This window comes from Lepisma saccharinum, chromosome 18 (assembly GCF_977018435.1).
Source record: "Lepisma saccharinum chromosome 18, izLepSacc3.1, whole genome shotgun sequence".
In the NCBI taxonomy this organism is placed as follows: Eukaryota; Metazoa; Arthropoda; class Insecta; order Zygentoma; family Lepismatidae; genus Lepisma; species Lepisma saccharinum.
Window position 1 is genome coordinate 47,587,688 of NC_139246.1, and position 20,990 is coordinate 47,608,677.

General features: G+C 39.7%; 1 protein-coding gene across 1 annotated transcript in view; it reads right to left on the reverse strand.

Moving 5' to 3' along the window:
• Nucleotides 1-14,274: 14,274 nt before the first annotated feature.
• LOC146002063 (uncharacterized) overlaps nucleotides 14,275-20,990 on the reverse strand; it is a 31,980-nt gene continuing 25,264 nt past the window's right edge. The window contains exon 4 of the mRNA XM_083139777.1: nucleotides 14,275-15,060. Within this exon, the coding sequence (XP_082995903.1) occupies nucleotides 14,898-15,060 (163 nt within the window). The 3' untranslated portion in view covers nucleotides 14,275-14,897. The remainder of the gene's footprint in view (nucleotides 15,061-20,990) is intronic.

The following is a 20,990-nucleotide window of genomic DNA, read 5'->3' on the forward strand; positions in this document are numbered from 1 at the left end:
GGAAAAAATATTTTAAATTTGTTTTTATTTACCACACATTTCTTAAATCTACAAAACTTCATCTTCTCAATGAACAAAAATTTGTTAGATTTTCTTTTCATTTTCGAATATTTTTTTCAGCAATGTTTTGTGAAAAAAGAAGAAGTACAACATTGCAACAAATGTTAATATAGAGGTATTTTAAGTTCGTAATCTGGAAATTTCAATAATTAACAATGCAAAAACTACATAAACTATCAATACATCTTTTGAATCTTGCATAAGAATACTTCTTATGTGCAAATTACAAGTAATTATCTTTTGTATGAAAAAGTGGCTGCAGGATAGGACCAGACGATGTATCAGTTGGTTCTGCGTCATCTGTAAAAATTAAACAAATAAATATAAACTAAATAAATAAAATAAATTTTCATTTGACATACACTATACAAAATAATAAATGGAAAAACTAAAAATACATCAGTGTATGTAGGAGAATCTAGCAAGAGGCAAGATGAATAGACCCAAAAAAATCACCTCTTCTCACTTCATTCATAATATACTAGAGTTTGCAACACTGTTTGTATTGTCAACAATTAATTATTACGAATATAACCTACCTTCCAAATCTTCAAATTCATCTGCATCATCAAAATTGTCCCTAACTTCAAACTCTGAGGCGGAATCCGCATGCAGAATTTCCGCTATGCAGCCTGGATCTAACGACGGCATTCTAAACAATGCACAGTACAGTGGTGGAAAAAAGTTCTTCCCCATAAGACTTTAATGGCAGTAAATAATGCCGGAAGGGTAGGCAACACACATTGCACCTTTAGGTGATCGGGTGATTCTGTCTGTCTCAAGAGCAACTCGTCTTTCATGCAGAAGCCAAGAGGCACAGGAAATGTAGGAAAGTCACGTGACTTGTCAGGTGGAATGTTGTTCGTCAGAAAATCGCCTTTTCTCAAGCCAGGTCGCAGAACCGACAAGAGCTACACGTTATATCTCCGAAAATGATTCCCCTAAAAAAGTTGAACGAAACGCTAAAACAATTCTTGCCTTAATTACTGTATGTGCCGCAGTAGCACAGTCGTTAGGGCGTTTTATTACCATGCGAGAGATCTGGGTTCGATCCCCGACGGGGGTAATCGGGATTTTGTCCACCTGTTCAAACTGCTTCGGTGCCCACTCAGCGTCGTATAAAGTGGGTACCTGGAGGAAACTCTGCGGAAAGGGGGGGGGGGGGGTAAGGCGGCCAGGGGCGTGGTGCTGATCACATCATTCCCATCTTCGGCCTGATGAAGAAAGCGTGGGGCCCTAACTCCACTAACTCCACACCCCCTATACGCCTTCATGGCTTGGTGCAAAGCACAAGGTAGCACTTTGATTTTTAATTTACTATACATCCCAATTTTGTCGTAACAAAACTTCCCAATCTCTACGTGGGCTTTCTTCCAAGTTCCGTAGGGATGTGAATAGGCTCCAATATTTCTTGAGACAATTCATACATGTTATATTTCCTTATAAGAACAACAGCCGATATATATTTTGTGTCTTTTTTTTGGCGGCGAGGTATAATCCAAACATGTGAGGTGATCCTTTTCCCACTACTCACTCCATTCTCAGAAATAAATCACAATTCCAAACACTGAAAATGCAGCACTTTCTAAATCTTAGCATGCAAATATCTACATAGTAGCAAAGCAGAGGCGTGGCGTGCATGTAGCCGCTGTTACCGCAGGTAACACTAAAATATAAAGAATTGAAGAACCTGTCTTAAAATATTATTACGTACATAAACTGGTAATATTGTCGTAAAGTAAACACTGCAGACTGACATTTTTTTCTGACACCGGCAAAAGCGATGAGGAGGACTGATCCGGTACGCTCCACAGGCAACATGAGGGAAGGGCCCTGAGCTCAGCAAAGGAAGACTTGGCGTAGCGGTAAAGACTGTTATGGCGGGAGGAGGAGGCGGGCTGTTTAGCCGGCGCAGTTGCCGGTGATCCTTACAGGAAACATACCAGTGTTGCCATATTCAATTGACAGAAAAGAGCTAAGTCGCCTAATCGGGTCTATCTTACTCTGAAGGTGTCCAGTCACACTGGGGAACGATGGCGCAGTGTTAGTAGCGTCGCCGCCTTATAATCAAGGGATTCCGGGTTCGATACCCGGTGGAGGCACAAGTGGTTCGGATCCAACTTTAAACTGTCCCGATTAGCATTACTGTTCATGAAGTGGACTTAAATCGCGAAATCAAAATTTTAAAAAATCAAATCACACTGGGGCAAAAGCAAACTACCAAGTGATATTTTGTATTTACACTAAATATCAGCGATTATGAAAGTCCTCTTTGTCCTTCTTCGACATCATGGGCGAGAAGGAGAGGAGAGGGATGGGTATGGTCAAGGGGTCCGCTGTGCTTCTAAAAATGTCAACCTAAAATTCTATATTTCACACATATAATATTATTTCGGTTACAGGAATTTGTGATAATTGTTGATAATACAGATTGACATTGACATACGTTGTCGCAGGAATGCAATAATTTCGGATTGAAGCAATGTTTTTGAGGTGGTAGAACTGTTTTTGGGTGAAAACAATACTTACAAGCATAATTTCCCGATTGTTATCTTAGCACGCTCTGAAGTGTCAGGTGTCGCAGGTTCGAATCCTCAGCAATATATGGTTATTTCAATGTTCGTTGTTATTATTTTACTTACATAATTATAAAAATTAATAATTACATACACAAAGAAATAATAATTTTATTTCAATAATTCACCACGCATCGTCATCGTCACGATTATCCAATAAAGCGAAAGCCTTAAAGGTAGCAAAGGACGTAAAATATACGAAATAGTAGTGGTGTCAGAAATGAGATTTCAGTGGATTTAGCGAAACATGGGAGTGGGAGTAGTTAGGAAACAGATGAAGACTACATCTACTCTACATACGTCTTATTTGAAACGAAAACGTTTCGCGATTTGGGCAAATCTGGTTTCAAAAGAACTAAGATGGCAACATTAGTAGAACTGGACTTCTTGCAGGTTCCGAAGGAAATATTGGGGAAGGGCCGATGCTGAGAGGGGAGGGGGCAAGGAGGGTGCTTCACGTGTTACAAAAGTAAACAACGGTTTGTGGGAGGGACTGTGCAGTGGGAGTTTTGTGACTGGTGTCTTTCGTCTTTATGTTGTTTTCGGGCATTGTCAATTAATTTATGAAGCTTGCTCCGAGTTCCGAGGTGGCGGGTTCATCCTATCTGGACAGTGTGTGTAATCGTGCGATAGAAGATATTTTGAAACAATCTTTCGGTTCGTTATTTTGCAGAAAACATCGAAATTGTGGCGAAAGGGAGGCCAAAGCCTATTTTGAACGATTTAAAAACCAAGTCGTCTGCTGGATATGACCGACATTTCAATGTTTCGTGGTATAACGACTATCCGTGGTTATGTGGATGTGTGCAGTTTTCTAAACTCTTTTGTTGGCCATGTACTCTATTTTCGGGTGAATAAAAAAACGTGTCGAATTCAGATGTGGATAACATGGACCATGACCATGACGCACCCAAAAATTCAAATTCAAATGAAAAACTTATCTTTATGACAGCATCATAGAAGTTTTTTGATTTGATTTGATTGATTTTGCTTCGCTTGTGCCACTTTTGGCTAATTTGCGAAGATGGGGATGAGTGATGATATGATTAAATTGATGAATAGACATCACAAACGCCCATGCCCAAGCTAGGTTTCGAACCCGGGATCCCAGCATCATATAACTATTTTCAAAGTCGGATTGATTTGCTCTATAAGTAGCCTTCGATGGTTCTGTAAGTATCAAATTACGTTTTATTGTGTCAACAACCAATGTTTGCGATTTCACTTAGTCCTTATGTCAACATTTTTTTTTCTGATTAATAACTTTACCAAAATCAAGTATTGAATTGCATACGTACCAGATTAATATTATATGAACTACTTGGAAGACATTGGGGGGGGGGGCATGAGGTGGGGAGGCGCCCAAGTCTCCCTTAAATGTCCTACTGATAACCGGTAACACTTTCAAAAATCGACGCCACGCCACTGTAGCAAAGTAATGTGTGGAAAGAGAAAAATTAACGATTTGTAACGGCACTCTGGAAATCTTTTAGTTTATTTTTTTTCAATTTGAAATGACATTCATAACATTAACAATCCCAATATTGACAAAAGAATAGCTTAGGCGTTCTGCTACTTTCAATTCTTCATTATCGTAGTCAACTTTCTCTCTCTCTCTCTCCCTCCCTCCCCCTCTCTCTCTCTCTCTCTCTCTCTCTCATCCTTCCCGATGGCGCTGTAATAGATGAGTCGCCTTGTAATCTAGGAGTCCCCGGTTCGATACCCGGTGGAGACACAGTGGTTAGGATCCCACTTTAAACTGTAGATGCAGTCTCGATTAGCCTTTGTGTTCATAAAGTGGACTTAAAATACCAAATGTAAATAAAAATCAAAATCACCGTAACTCTCTACAAAGCCAGAGGATCCATTTTTGAAACCTGTTGAGGCTTAGATGTAGCATTGCATTCGTATCATTACCCATCATCTTCGTCGTCGCGATTATCGCAAGAGGTAAAAATGCGACACAAAATAACCCAAACAGAAGCTTGGAATCAATCTGAATATTGGTTACGTTGGATACGTGGTAGAATTGTTTTAAATATCACTTCCTGTGATGTAATAGGGTTTTTGATTAAGGACCATTTGTATAATACATATCGTTGTTGCGAAAAATAAGTAGTTTCACGTTCACCACACTCTTCGGTTGTTTAGAAATCGTAAGGAAGAACGATCTCTAAATTTCTGCTTTCACATGTCAATGAAACTTTAAAATAAGATCTGTGTAGGTCACAAAAGAGATTTACATATTGTTATGATATCTTTTAAACACCACGAAATCTAATTCCAATAGAATACGATACTACTCCTTACGTTCCTGTAAATGTTCACCATTAGTCTGGCGAAAGAAAGTAACTAAGATTTCCGTGTTTCCTTGAGGAAAGATAAGGCGCCTGCTTGTAGTAAGCAAGCACTAACTGCTTCGATCAGTGACCTTCACTCCCAGAGTGACTCACAGCTGACCTGCGCTCGTTCCAGTGTGCGTATGAAACAGGTATTTTATTTCGTTCGTTCCAATCCACAGTTATAAGCGTATCAAGCTAACATTCTAATATTTTCGTAAAATATGTAGTAAACAAGTTGTATACATTATGGTCTTCCAGTGTTTTGTTGCCTGCTATTTACACGCGGGAGATGGGGTGTTGTAAACATTTCTGAACCCAAAGGTCGAGCACAAAGGAAAAGTTGTGTAATCATTGGAGGTAATAACAAGGTAATGGAGGTTGAAGGAAACGCTGGAATAAATTATATCAGAAATTGAGTAAAAACAGTTTTCATCACACATAGGGCTATCAGATAACTCTTCAGCGGAAAGTAGGACAAATTGTCTCAAAATGTTGGACACGATCGTATTTGCAGTAAATATAATAGGTTACTAGGACATCTTAGCATATAACGAGAATATGACACATCTTCAGCTGAAAAATTAATGTTGAAGTGAACGGTTGAGTTCAAAATTCCTCAACGGCTAAATAATAGCACGGCTGTATGTGATTTCAACTTGTGTATGTAAGACATAACGTTTTTCGTCGATGTGGGGCCAGGAAGAGAAAACAATCCCTGAATTCGGGAAGGAAAAAAATCACAATTTCGTAAACAAAGTCTGGAAGTTCTTGTTTATTAATATGTAAAAAACTACTATACACTGGGAAAAAACAGAATTGTGTGCCTTATTTCTCCAATAAGGAGAATAATTACTTGTTACTTCGAACAAATTACCGACACTTATATCGATAAAACTTCACAAAGTAAGCATTTTTATACATATATCCGTACTTTTCCGGATCTAGAAAATCGTGAAGTAATTTCTGAGCTGGGATTGTAATTGTTTTTCCGAACATTCAGTAGCAACCATGCACACTCTTTGATTTAAGCATACTTCTCCATACTTCTTCTTATCTTAGACTCCCCTCAGTTTTTCTATCTAATTTGAAGTTACGTGATGCCCAAAATACGTATAAGACATTTGAGATTTCTTTCAAATTCCTTCCGGAGGCCAGATACAACTATAAAATGTAGGACACGTCCGGAAATAAGAATGATTCTTATAAGTATTTTTATTTTCTTATTTAGCGTCGTTTTTCTTTCACCTCTTGCTAATCGCGACGACGAGGATGAGTGATATGATGAAATTGATGAAGGGGCACTCATAAAGAACACCCACACGCACGACGGGATTCGAACCCAGGACATCAGACATCGTAGCGTACTGTGCTAACCACTCTGTCACGGACGGAATTCTTATAGCCCTAATCGTTCCTCAAGCATTTTTCCTATCTTTAACTACACACGAAACATAAAGAACAATCTAAATAAACAGGTGCCAGTTCACACTCTAACCGTAAAAAAACATATGCATGTGAAAATGCAAAATAATATTCATTTTTAGGTAGTTGTGATTTATTATTGTATATTAAAGAAATATATTAGTGATAAAATGACGGAAGTAGAGGAACATCTCCAATGAAACACTCATGCCATAAGGATATTTTTATTTCTTGCCGAACAAGGTTCCGAGTTCGAGTTCCGACCAAAATGGATTCATTGTGTATGTTCATTCATGTCTTTAATGTAATCATAAATCGTCGTCATGAATAATTTAACTTCAGAGGAAGAAAACTGAGGTAATTACTAATAAAAACAATAACAAAACAAATTTGATCTTAAAGCCCTGGATTTGCGCTACATATTTCATCACGGGGATCATAGGCGTGCGCCCATGGGGCCAGGGAGAGGGCAAATGCACCCCTAATTATGGACGTCTGCAGATTTTTTCCACGAAGAGACAAGCAATGTATTTTTCCATGGGGCATATTACCCCGATAATAGTGTTGCATTATCGCATTCCTGCATCCTCATTATAATAATTAATGTAAATTATTATGACTGAAATCAAATTATACATGTGAAAACGTACTTTTTGGTTGACATTCGTTTTCTAAGGGGAAGATGTGGCAATCCTTGCCTCCCTTCCAGACAACTATGCCCCTATATTATTATATTTTCACCTAGAAATTTAGGATAGATGAATCCTATCGCCGTTATTAAACTATATTATACTCTTAAAGAAAATTAAGTATTTTCAAGCCGATGAAAGGTCAAAGCAACTACTGGAGAAGGGGGTGCAGTGGCGAAACCACAGCCCCCCCACAACCTTGAACGGAAATCAATTTTAGGGGGGCAAACATGGAAGTAAAGGAAAGCAAGAGTAGCAGAATCTAAGAGTAGCAGGACAAAAGGATACTCAAGATGGATTTTGTTTTCACGTCTTTCTTGCATTATTTCTTCCAGACTGCCAAGAGCACCTGCGGGGGAAGGGGGGACAGAGCTGCAATTGCCCCCTTGATTTCAAATTTTATACAAATATGAATACCTTTTGTAAAATGTTCTTGCTCGCTTCGTTCGCAATGTCTGCTTTTCTTGCAATCTAGTCAAGTTCAGAGCCGTAGCTAGGGGTCGGCGGGAGTTAACCCTGGACGCCAAACGATCTAAATGAAAAAAATTGTAAAAGAGAATAATATGGCGCTCCATGATTTTTTTCCCCCATATTAAATCGACATTGTTTTCATTTTGCAAAAATTTGGATCTGAAAATTTATTGGTCGCTTCGCTCGCAATTTGTTTCCTGTAATGCATTTTATATTACCGAGGAGAGAAGTACTGCTGCTAAAAGGTTTTCTCGTAAGTGCATGAACAATTGTTGGGAGGAAAAGGAACGCGCAGATTTGAGAGACAATTTATATGATTTTTACTGTTGGTATATATGTATATATGTGTGTGTGTGTGTGTGTGTGTGTGTGTTGTATATATATATATGTATGTATTTATTTGTGTGTGTGGGGCGTGGGGAGGGGTGTATATACAGGGTGTTGCAAAATACCTGTTACAACGCTTGGGAGGTGATTCTACAAGTAAAAACAAGGAAAAAATGTCATGTGAAAAAATGTCGAAATCGGCACCGTTTGCGAGTGACAGGCGTGCGAAAATCGCCTCACACCATGTGTAAAGTACAATAACTCAAGAAGGAAGAAATATATCAATGTCGGAATAAAATAATACAAACAAAATCGTACCTGGTGAATACAATGGTGCATCAATTGAGGCCCAGTGTAAATTGCGCAAGGGGACTCTCAAAGAAAGTGGGGAATCCCCTGATGGAAAATACAAGAAATTTACTACTATCTTCTACATAATGTTGAGATCGGAATGTAGCCAGTAAAAAATGGCGACGTATGTCCACATGTCCCACTACTGCTGGGACACCGTCCCACACCCGGGAAATAGGAAAATAACTGCAAATCTCCTGTTGTACACGGTTCACATTGCGGTTCGAAGAAAAGAAACCAATTTGTCGCATGTCTCACTACTGCTGGGACACCATCCCAAATGGAAAAAAATACTGGAAAATCATAAAAAAAAGTTTTCAATCCCTTAATGTTGACACACTACTTTGCAGTACGAAAAACAAAAGTTAAACAATGGTCACATGTCGTTAGGCTGTACATATACTACAAGAGAGCTCCCCAAAGAAAGTGGGTAATCCTCGAAGGAATGAAGACGGAGAATGGCGAGAAAACGCACACAATGGCATGTAACATTTCCAGGCACAGCACATCTGGAAGGGATTCCACTGAGAAGCGCACAACCTCCGCACATGCAGATCGACGGTATGAAGTACAGCGATATCCAGCATCTTCACTCGTACCTTTCACTAAAGGACACTATGTGGTGCTGATAGGGGCTCACACAAACACCGGTATACTCAGAGACGTTGTTGAAAATGTCCGCCATTGACTTCAAGACAAAGATGGCATCGGCGAAGCACTGATTGTCTGGTACGTGCAAATACCTCTGGCATGTCACCAATTGTCCCAGCAGCGGCACTAACACGAGCAACGAGATCCTCAGCACTTTCCACAGGGGTTTCATACACGAGCCTTTTCATTTCTCCCCACACAAAGAAATCCAGTGGTGTGAGGTCGGGGGAACGAGGTGGCCACGGTAAAGGTCCACCCCTGCCAATCCAACGATCGCCGAAAATATCGTTGAGTAAGGCTCTGGCTCCCCGGTCGAAATGTGCGGGGGCGCCGTCGTGTTGAAACCAGATACGTTGTCTACCTGCCAGTGGCACGTTTTCCAAAAGTTCAGGTAATACGTCATGTAGAAACACCCGATAATTCCCACCACACAAAGTAGATGGCAAAATGTACGGGCCTATCAAGTGGTCACCTACTACGCCACACCACACATTCACTGCGAACCTATGTTGATGATGGCGCACAATGATTGCATGCGGATTGTCCATATCCCAGACGTGGCTGTTGTGGCTATTGAACATGCCGTCCCTGGTGAACATTGCCTCATCGGTCCACAAAACTATTGTTGGGAACTCTGGAATGGAAAGAGTTTGTTGCACGTACCATTGGCAGAAATCCATGCGTAGGGGAAAGTCCGTGGGCAGTATGTGGTGCACCTTATGCAATTTGTATGGGTGCAATCCCTCCTCTCGAAGAACGCGGAACACATTGCTATGGTGGGTTTGTTGAGTACGAGCAATGACACGTGTGCTGGTGTCAGGACGGTCTCGTATCGCGTCCAACACGTCCTCTTCAAATTGCACAGTGCGCACAGTGCGGGGTCTTCCACAATCCCACCTACGGGGTAGTAGAGATCCAGTTTCACGCAGTCGAGCATCAAGTCTTTGAAAGAGTGCATGTGCTGGTAATCGCCTATTGGGAAAACGTTCGTGATACAAACGACGTGCTTCACGGCTGTTTCGGTTTGCCTCTCCATAAACGAGATGCATATCAGCAAGCTCGTGGGTAGAGTACTCCACCATTGTCTTGTTCGAGAACTGCCCAGAAACAGGGGCACTTTCCCTCCGAGTGACGGATCACAACTACCGTGATTAGCACCCACGTAATGTCACACAGGTGTCCACGCAGTTGTTGCAAACCGAGAAAGAACACGGGAATACGTACTCTACGTACAGTATTCCTTAGCGCAATTCAACCATACACACACGCCAGACTAAACTCCACGCTGCGAGACGCAGAACAAGACAGGAAAAACAACGGTCGACTACAGTCTCTACGTAGTATCCAAAAACACTAATACGTAACAGGTGACCTACACTCACAGCGCCTCTAGTGGAGCTTTCTGTACCAATTAGCTGAAATCAATCTGAGCGTAATTTGACGGCATAGCGTCATTTTCGAGTGAATTTCCTATTTCCCGAGTGTGGGACGGTGTCCCAGCAGTAGTGGGACATGTGGACATACGTCGTCATTTTTTACTGCCTACATTCCGATCTCAACATTATGTAGAAAATAGTAGTAAATTTCCTATATTTTCCATCGGGATTCCCCACTTTCTTTGAGAGTCACCTTGCGCAATTTACACTGGGCCTCAATTGCTGCACCATTGTATTCGTCAGGCACGATTTTGTTTGTATTCTTTTATTCCGACATTGATATCTTTCTTCCTTCTTGAGTTATTGTACTTTACGCATGGTGTGAGGCGATTTTCGCACGCCTGTCACTCGCAAACGGTGCCGATTTCGACATTTTTTCACATGACATTTTTTCCTCGTTTTTACTTGTCGAACCACCTCCCAAGCGTTGTAACAGGTATTTTGCAACACCCTGTATAAACACACCCATCAATGCAATAAAATTTAAACAAGTGAGATGAAATTACGTTATTCTTTTCCGGCCTGAAATATCATGAAGGCTATCCCCCCCCTAATCAGAGGGTCTGCGCACGCCTATGACGGTGACTGACACTTTACGTAGGTGTAGACACGCTTCGTACAATTTGATGATATCGCGATTACGTAATGGATGTGCAGCCACTTAACTGAAGCCCCCAAAATTCACATTTTATTACTAAATTCTAAATTAGCATAATATCACATAGTTTACCTATTCATAATATGCGCCGCTTTGGTGCACTTTGTGGATTGTGCATTAATCAACATCAGGTTAATCGCGCCAGGCAAAGTGGAGGGAAAATGACAATGAAGCACAACAAGGGGGCCCTTGGTTCCCGATTAATGAAACTTTGTCTACATGCAACTGAGTCGCTGCGTGAAATCGCTGATAATGTCATTTATTAATTTATTAATTTTGCTTATTTTATATTGCTTTTCTAGCACTTGGCGTCAACAAAGGCGATGATTAATGAAGTTATGAAAAGGATGATAGGACATGATGATCTATGTCTTACACAAAATTCTAAGTTGGGACTAATGAATATCGATTCGTCTTATCATTTTTCAAGACGTTGTTTTTAACTCCAATCTTTTTCAAGGACTTCTGGGTTGACAGCATGTGTGTTGCGCGTTGATGATTCGACGAAAACCACCATTTCAGTGAACTTTCTTGACAATGACTCTAATATCAATAAAGAGAACATTTTCTTACGAATAGCTGTTGTTAAGAAACCAATTCCTGAAACTTTTTCTGGTGGTCTCACGGCACCCAGCTGTTGTTTGTTATGGCTGGGCTTGGGGGTATGACTCACGCTGCTGTCAATACTCAATCATTCCCGAGAATCCAGGTCCGCCAGGCAAACCCAAGCGACAATTTTGTTATTTGGGTTGCATAGACAACAGGCTTTAAGATGTTACGATATCGTAGGTCTGGTGGCCCAAGAACTACTTTCCATGACTGTACATCAACCCGACAACAAACAGTCACAGGTGCGAGATAAAAATAGCACATGAGTCACCTAGCGGCCGGAATTTCAACAAAGGGGCTTGAATAAACACGCACATGAGACGAACTACGAACATAGCCCGTAGTTCAATCGACATAGCGATTGCATATTACCGCAGGACGGGCTATGCCCGTCGTTCGTCCACATTGACTTTAAGTGCACTGCGATGGTCGTAGGCAGTGACGTGCACTGAGGAGTAGCTAGTCTAGCAGAGATAGATCAATCAATCTCATATCTCGAATTATATTCAAATCACAATATTTAAAGTCTTGTTAAAGCCACCACAGCTCATACGCAACACTTTCTTTTCCACGCGCTTCTCGTCCATCGGTGTGATCCACGGCAAAGCTGGCTGGATACCCTAGCTCGCTCTTCCTCCGCCTGACCAGTTTCCAGGTAGAAACGGCCGCCCGAAGGAAAAAGGAAGATTTCTACCTCTACCTCCTTTGCCCCCCGCTGCAATGGTTGAAAGCCCAGGCTTTCCGTGGCCCCAGTCTATCTCCTATAGGGATTGGTTTCTCATAGATTTTTTTGTAAATCCTCTAAAGAACACAGGGTAAAATTTTCTGCAGTCCTTATGTTCTCTGTATTTACACAACCTTTTACACGTTGTACAATATGTGCGTATGTATAATATGGGATGTAGTTTTATTATTTATGAAATGGGAACTTATGTGCAGACAAAAATGTTATGCTTTCTTTCTTTTTTCTTTTTCAAATATGGAATATATAATGATTAAATTACAAATATGTGCTCAGGCTCTCTCTGACTCTCGTTTTAGTAGTGTTTTATTTAAATATACTTGATTGATTGATTTGGTGATTTAAGTCCACTTTATGCACAGTAAGGCTAATCGGGACTGGACCTACAGTTTAAAGTGGAATCCGAACCACTATGTGCCTCCACCGAGTATCGAACCCGGGACCCCTTGATTACAAGGCGACGACGCTACCACTGCGCCATCGGGGAGGCCCTATTTAAATATACTACTATTGGTCTCTAACAGTCATAAATACAGATGTATTTATTTGGCCAAGAGAACGCGAGTTCATATTGTTGTTGGTTTGATTTATTTTACTTCGCTTTTCTGCCACATTTGGATATCGCGAAAATGAGGATTGAGTGATGATATGATGAAATTGGTGAAGGGACCTCGTATGAACAATCCAGGCCAGGATTTGAACCCGTGATGAGTGCGCATTCTTGTCCTATGTGTTGCAGTGAATAATGAAATAATTTGGAATAAAAAATGTATCTCACAACTCAAAAGGTCAAATGAATGAAGAAACTACAAAAAAGTGTGTTGTGTTTTGTTACCTGTCACCAAATCAACCAAGCGTGGGGGAGTGGTTATCACAGCGCGCTACGACACCAGGAGTTCCGAGTTCGAACCCCGACCCGGGCATGGGAGTTCCCTGTGCTCGTCCCTTCATCAATTTCATCGTATCATCTTCGCAATTAACCAAATGTGACAAAAAAGCGACGCTAAGTAACAAAAATGAAATCAAATCATTGATTGATTGCTCAATTTGGTTTATTTTACTTCGCTTTTCCGCCACCTTTGGTACGACAAAATTGATGAAGGGACACACACAAAGAACACAAATCGCCAATCCGAGATTCGAACCCAGGATCTCTGGCTTAGAGACAAATCAAGTGGTTCTTTATTTTCGAATGTGGGTGGGGGTTACGTGTACTTTTTTTTTTTATAGTACTCATTCATAATTTGCCCGACCCTGTGGCCGAGCGGTTAGTACATCGCGCTGCGACGCCAAGGGTCCCGGGTTCGAATCCCGGTCGGGCTTGGTTGTTTGTGAATGTCCATTCATCAATTTCAACCTTTCATCACTCATCCTCATCTTCGCAAATTAGCCAAGAGGCACAAAACGCGAAGTAAAATAAACTAAATCAATCAATCAATCATTCATAATTTTGCAATCTTTTCCTGTTATTGATATTCTTCTCTTTTGTAGGAATACTGGCCCTAAAGGGAGGAGGGGTGTGACCCACACCAACCCCCCCCCCTTAAGCACGCCACAGACTGCTACCCCAAGTGTCGACGTCACCGCACGTCACTGGTCGTAGGATAAGAACGAAAAAGACGAAAGGAATATCCAAGCTAGGCATGTTGTCAAAATAGACAGATGCAATTGTTTGTAAATAGAGACGGAACGAGACTAGCCCCTTCGATGCTTCTCGAGACATGATCGAGAACTCGAGGCTGCCAAAACGAAACAACACCGATACGCACTGCCCCATATTTGAGAATTGAGAATTGTATATTAAAATGTAAAGGAAATGAAAATGTAACCATACATAGTGCTTTTCTGTGACATTCAGACATGCCAGGGCGAAGGACTGATTGCTTGTAGGTGATATGTGTTATAACATGTAAATTAGTAAAAATAATAAGAGTATCATAAAAAAACAACATGGTTTATTTTCAACAAGAATAAAAATATATAAAATACATATTTATAAAAGTATTACTGTAATATTTAAAGTAACAACAACAACAATACGTTAATGAGACTAGACATCTCGTAGATTTCTATTCGAATAGTTCTTAAACAATTTCATCTCCTATCATTAACAGACAACTTTTAGGAGTCGATTAGCAACTATTTCAGTAGCAAACAAAAACAACAAATGAATGCATTTTTAAAATTGCATTCTCACGAACATGGAATAAGTTAATTTAACGAAACAATTTTATTAATAAATACATTTATACACTAATAACAGTTCTCTTAAAGTATATATACCTTATCTAACGATGTAACAATGTTAATATAGCAGCGTAATTAACTGTTTTTCATAAGTTTATCATCTTTATTATGAATGAAACATTGGTTGGTTTAATTACTCCAAGTTTGCATCGTTACGAAATTCGAGAGAAGAATAAATATTACTATCTTGTAGCAAGATTAAAATCTTATTTGAGTTTACACGATGTGATGTGTCCTGTTTGATGGCATCATGTCAGTAGCTAGATGAGGATGTCTATAAATAGGTGCAGCTATGGATGTCACTGTACCGTAGATACTAGTTGGGGTATTTTCCGAAGTTGCCATCTGCTTGAAAGCCGTGATGCGGATGTGCCGAGTAGTTTACAACCTGTAGTTTCCCTGTCTTGTCATAGAAGCCATAGCGTCCCTTCACAAGGCCTTCGCTGTCCCTTTCCTCGTACCTGAACTGCCTGTTGTGGCTGGAAATAGAAATAGATACGTTTGATTGATTGATCACACAAGTACAAATTGAACTATGATGTGGGATAGGTCAATTAACACTTTTTCAGAAAGTCCTTCAACATTAAACTTCACTTCAACTTTGTAACGAACAGAGATAGTCCAGTGAAATAAAGTTCGTACTGCACAGCAGTCCTTAATTTTTTCCCTGGCAACAACACTGCGCGTTGAGAGGATCACGTGACTACGAGCGATCAGGTGATTCCAAGATGGCGTCGATTCACGAGGCAGGTGGATTGGCTGCAGAGGACCCACATCATGGCCCGCCAGGTCGCCGGACCTGGCTCCGTGTAACTTTTGGCTGTGGAGATATGTCAAGACGGAAGTGTACGCGGAAAAGCCAAGAGATCTGGATGACCTCAAAGCAAAGATATCTGCAGTCATCGCTGGCATTTCGGATTCAGGCCGAGATTGCAGAAATTCATCGATGTGAATTGTGTCCAGTTGGAGGTGTGGCGATCAGGACGACAGGTATGCAGTGTTGCCAGGTAAAACTTTAATGACTGCTGTGAAGTTCAAACTTTATTTCACTTAAATATCTCTGTTCCTTACAACGTATAGTGAATTTAAATGTGGGGAGAACTTTTGGAAAACCCTGTACTTATATCTATTAAAATAGTAAAGCAATAATATAGAGATATGTAAAAACAATAATACAGTAGAGCGTCGATTATCCGAAGTAATTGGGGGACATGGGTATTCGGAAAACTGGTTTGTTCGGATAATCGAACTGTACATGTTTATTTGCCAAAAAGAAGTACTGTACAGTAAATTTATTCATAAAAACAGGCATCTCTTTAAGTATTACAAAGTAACGTACAAAGGCAACTTTAGTAGGAATATATAGTATGTGGTACAGTTTATTAAACAAAAATATGTACATATTACATACGCATTTTGCATGAACAATACACACAATACACAAAATTAACGTTTAAAAAAATCCTTTATTTTGGTCTGTCTAAGCACGCCTACACGCTTACGAGCAGCTAAGTCACGTTCGGTTAAGCGGTCGTTCGGTTGACCGACGTTCGGATAATCGACGCTCTACTGTACTTAGGGAAAGTTACTAAGTAATGTAGTACCAAAAGAAAGTATTAAAGTTAATGTCCATTAATGGAAAATGTGATCTAAGTAATCTTCTGTGTCATAAAACAAATGTTTCATTAGCAAGCACTTTACTGTAATTTTAAATTTAGTTGGATTGTGATTCTTGAATTCCTCTGGCAACTTGTTATATAGTTTTACTCCTTGAAATCCTAGACCACCTTATGTTTTACATGTGCGGACAGTTGAACGGTGGATGGAGCATACGAGTGCTGTACTTGAGTACATCCATATTATTTTCAGAACATTTCAGAATTTCTATGAATAAAGCACAATGTTTCTAGTATTTACCTCACATGGAAGAGGAAATATTTCAAATTCACTAAAAAATTGTTTTGTCGGGCTTGAGAGGGGTACATTCTTCATTAATTTTACTATCCGTTTTTGCAAAATAAAAACTTTCTGCATTTTGGGTGAACTGACTCAGAAAGGGTTATGTGAGTACGTGTTATTCATCAATGCTTAATGGCAGGGGCAGAGGCAGCATTTGAATTCACTGCAACAAAATAGTCGAGAAGTATTTTGAAAATGGTTAATTCTACCAGAGTCGTTGTAGTTTCCGGCCTGAGCGCTTCGGTTTCACCTCGTGAAGGAACTAGGCGACGTGATTGGTCACTCAAGAGGCTGCCTTTCCTACGCGTCATGGCAGGCGCTCGAAACAGCTAATCATTGGAGGGTGTTCTTGAAATGTGCCCGCGCTCTTATGCTATTGGAGGCCGGGATTAGCGTCTGATACAATTTAAACAAGAATTCATATCAGTCCATGGAAAACAATATATCGTGAGTTTCAACTCTAATAATCCACTTATTCTCTTAAACATGGAAGTCAAAGACTAATAGTTGAGATTTTATTGATTTTTGTTCAAAAGTCATTTAGGAATCTTTATAATTAAAGTTATACTGCAAAAAGTTGGCTGGATAAATTATGGTCAAAGACCATCAATTTGTGCTGACATCTAACGGCACTAAAAATGATCATTGCCGTTCTTTAATGACTGTTACATAGTTAACCTAATAAATGTTATTTTAAGGATTCAGCTTTTAAAAATATATTTATGGTGCATACACATTTGTAATTTATAATAATTATATATATTCAGATTTAAATTAGAAAATCTTTCTTACATGTTTCAATGCTGTACCATAGGCACACATGCATAACATGTTTGAGTATATATGTACTTTATATTCCAAGCACAGGTTCGATGGACGATTACGTTAAGACGTCCAACTTTGCGGATTAGAATCTCGGCCTGATCATTGGTGTTTTTTGCGAGTATACCTTCATCATTTTTCACTCATTCTCATCGTCACGATTAATAAAAAGTGGCAGAAATGCGACGTTAAATAACAATAATGTATTTACAAAATACAGATCAATATTCCAGGTGAATACGGACGCCATGCTCTCTTTCCATTCTATCCACCCCAGAGATATGTGCTCACGTAAAAAATGGTTGCGTCTCAGTTTGTCTTTTGTTTTTTAATTAAAAGACAGACTGTTAAATCTTTACGGTAGATTATTATGGTAACTTTCAACAGTGTAATTCGCAGAAGGAACTCATCTTAATTGATTCAAAGGCAATAAAAATCAGTTGGATAACTGTGTGAATGAGAGCGAACTTCTAACTGGCTAATATAATACCAGTGACAGTAATTTACTAAGGAAAGAGATTACCCAACAATTAACTTTGCTGATATGGACAGCTTAATACTTCATGTTTTGTTAGTCTGTCTTTCTTTCAACTTTTAAGGTTAGTCTCGACAACTAAATGAGTTGTGATATGATGAAATACACAATGAGAGGAGCACATATACATGCCGTAGGTGATAACGCCTTATATTCAAGAGGTTCCAGGTTCGATTACTGGTGCAGGCTCGTGTGATATGGTTCCGATTCAACTTCAAATTCTAGGTCAAGTCCCGATTAACCTATCTGAATATAAAGTGAACTTAAAAATTTCGCATTTGCCTCTACAAAATGCCTTACCCACAAACAGAATCAACAGTGTGCCAAATGGCACCATTGACCCTATTAACACATTAAATGGTACAAACTGCTAATAATATACCTGCAGTGCATCAAAATATACACTGAAATGCATGAAAGGGTACTTTTACCAGCTGATGGTCAGTGTGATGAATTAAAAATACATCAATTGCGATCGTGAGACACAATTATTTCAAACGAACCAAAATTACACGTTTAACTGTGTTAATAGCCCCGTCTAGTTCGTTGCACGTTTTGACTCTAGATGTAGTGAAGGTGTACCCCGGTGTCAGGTTGGTGCAAGGAACTGACGTTCAACCAAGTAGATGAATAGCCATATTCAAGTCCAGAAGATTCAACAATTGCCTCTGCTTTAAACGTTCATTTGATTAGTTAGCACGCACCACGTGACCATACACCACACGCTACAGCGCTTTAGAACGTAGTGCAAACGGTGTAGACACCAAATACACTACTTGACACCAAATCAACGAAGTAGACGAGTGGGTGTTGCACCAAAATTGCATTGTCATGCGTTTTTGAGCTCTGCGTGCGGGATTCGAACCTAGGAATAGGATCCTTGACCTCATAGGGCGTCACGCCAACCACTTCGTTACAGGAGACAGCAGATAAAGCTTTCAAACTCAAAAGCAAGAAGAAGAATGAGCATGTATTGCATAGCGTATGGATACGGTGAAACTTACTCGGAAAGTGACCTCGAATTTTTACATTCTCGAAGAACAAAAGAAAATGAAAGGGTTCACCGCTGTAGGTGGCAGATGCTGCTCTCTAAAACTTTCCTCTAGGTCCATCCAACGGCCATCGAAACGGGAACGCCCCCTCAGGCGTCAGTCTCAATGCATACTTCCTGGCAGTCATTGTCCTACATCTTGACACCGTTTTTACACGAAGTTCCAAATTCCATTATTTTATGTCTCCGAAGTGCTAGTTTTGGCGAGCATTTGCATATCTCAATCTGGCATTCTTAATTTTTGCCTCCGGTTAAAGACAATTATTTTATTTGTATCCGAACTTTACCTCAAAACCTAATACCCTATAAAGAATAAAAAATGGCCGCCAAAATTTAGATCAGGATATTAGGTATGTGTTACGTGCTGTGGTGATGATAAATAACGTATTGCAAGATTGCACCACTTCTTCGATCTAATCCAAATCATCACTAAATTGTACACATGGCCGACAATTGGGATAAATTAGTCATGAAAACTTTGCAACAATTGAGTATTATGTACAGTATTAATATAAAGTAACTCTCTCGTCAAACCGTACTCCATATAGGCTTATGCAATGCCACCCACATCGCACTACGACGCGAGGGGTTCCAGGTTCGAATCCCGGCCTGGGCATGGACGAATGTCCATTCATTAATTTCATCATATCATCACTCATCCCCATTTTCGCAATTAGCTAAAAGTGGCAGAAGAGCGAAGTAGAATAAAGCAAATCAATCCATATATGCAATGCCATAAGCTCACTTTGCACTACAGTTTTGCAAAATGAATAACTGTGCCAAAACAAAAGAAAAGATAAAGACATGTTAAAAAGGCCGAATTAAGAAATAAGAAGGCATGGCAACAAATCTTACCGAAACTTCAATATGTAATGAAAACCCACAATATTACAGATGAGATTAGATGAGGTAGTATGATGAAATTATCAGAAGTGAAATAAGATATTAAAAGCAAATTTCAGTTAAAAATTGTACTTGTAAATAAGAAATTGCAATTCCGTACAATCCTTTCAGGACTGATCACAGTGTTACAGAAAGTCTGCTAAAATTGCATTAACAAATGCTGGAAGTGTCTATGCACTCTTAGTTGCGACCATCAGATAGTTTTTGGTAGGTAATCCGTTGACAATGGTAAATTTTACAAAAGCAGTACAAGGAATGTCCTGATACATCAAGGCTCAGTATCGGTATGTTCAAATTTGGTGTTACCTTGCACCACATTTTTTACTGTGTACAAATGGATTTTATCAGTAGCAAAATATTGTGATAGTAGGCAGTGTTATTCTTTTATTATCAGTTTTCTCTGACTTGATTCAGTGCTCCATCTATTGACATAAAAATAAGCACCAATTAACGTTGGTTAAACTGTCCGCAGTTCGGTGATCCCATTGCGTGTCGTTTCTGGTCTGTTTGTCACCAACACACTGATAAAATCACATTGGATATTACGCATGCTAATAAAATTCAAATTCCTTGCTTTCGAGTGCGAAACGAACGTTGAAGAAGAAAGTAAAGTAAAAGTAAAGTCTTACATTCAATCATCTAGTTTCATTTTTATCTATAACAATTCGTTATGCCTGCTTAAATTCGCATTCCTTTTACCAAATATGCGGAATGGAAAAATAAATTGTGTATTTCTCCAAAAATGGAATTCCAGACAATGCAGTGAATGAAAGTGTCTGTATCTTTCATTAAAGTTAACCGGATACTTACAAGAAGATTTACAGTAGTACTATTTACGTGATTCCTTCGCATAAGGGAAAGCTATATAAAGTGATCAAGAAAGTACGGCTACACTGTGGAACATGCCGTGAAAGCATACAGGAGGAGGAGGGTGTGAAGTTAGGTCCCACACATTCACAATCTTGGCCATTTGCGGAGGTGATGTGATCAGCACCACGTTCCGGCCCAGTGTTGCCCTCAGGTATCCATTTATTAAGCCTTCCCTCCAGAGTGATAAAGTGGTAAAATAAAGTAGGAACTACTAAAAAATATCATCTCATATGGCGACTACAGGGTGAGCTAAAAGTCACGATCGAATA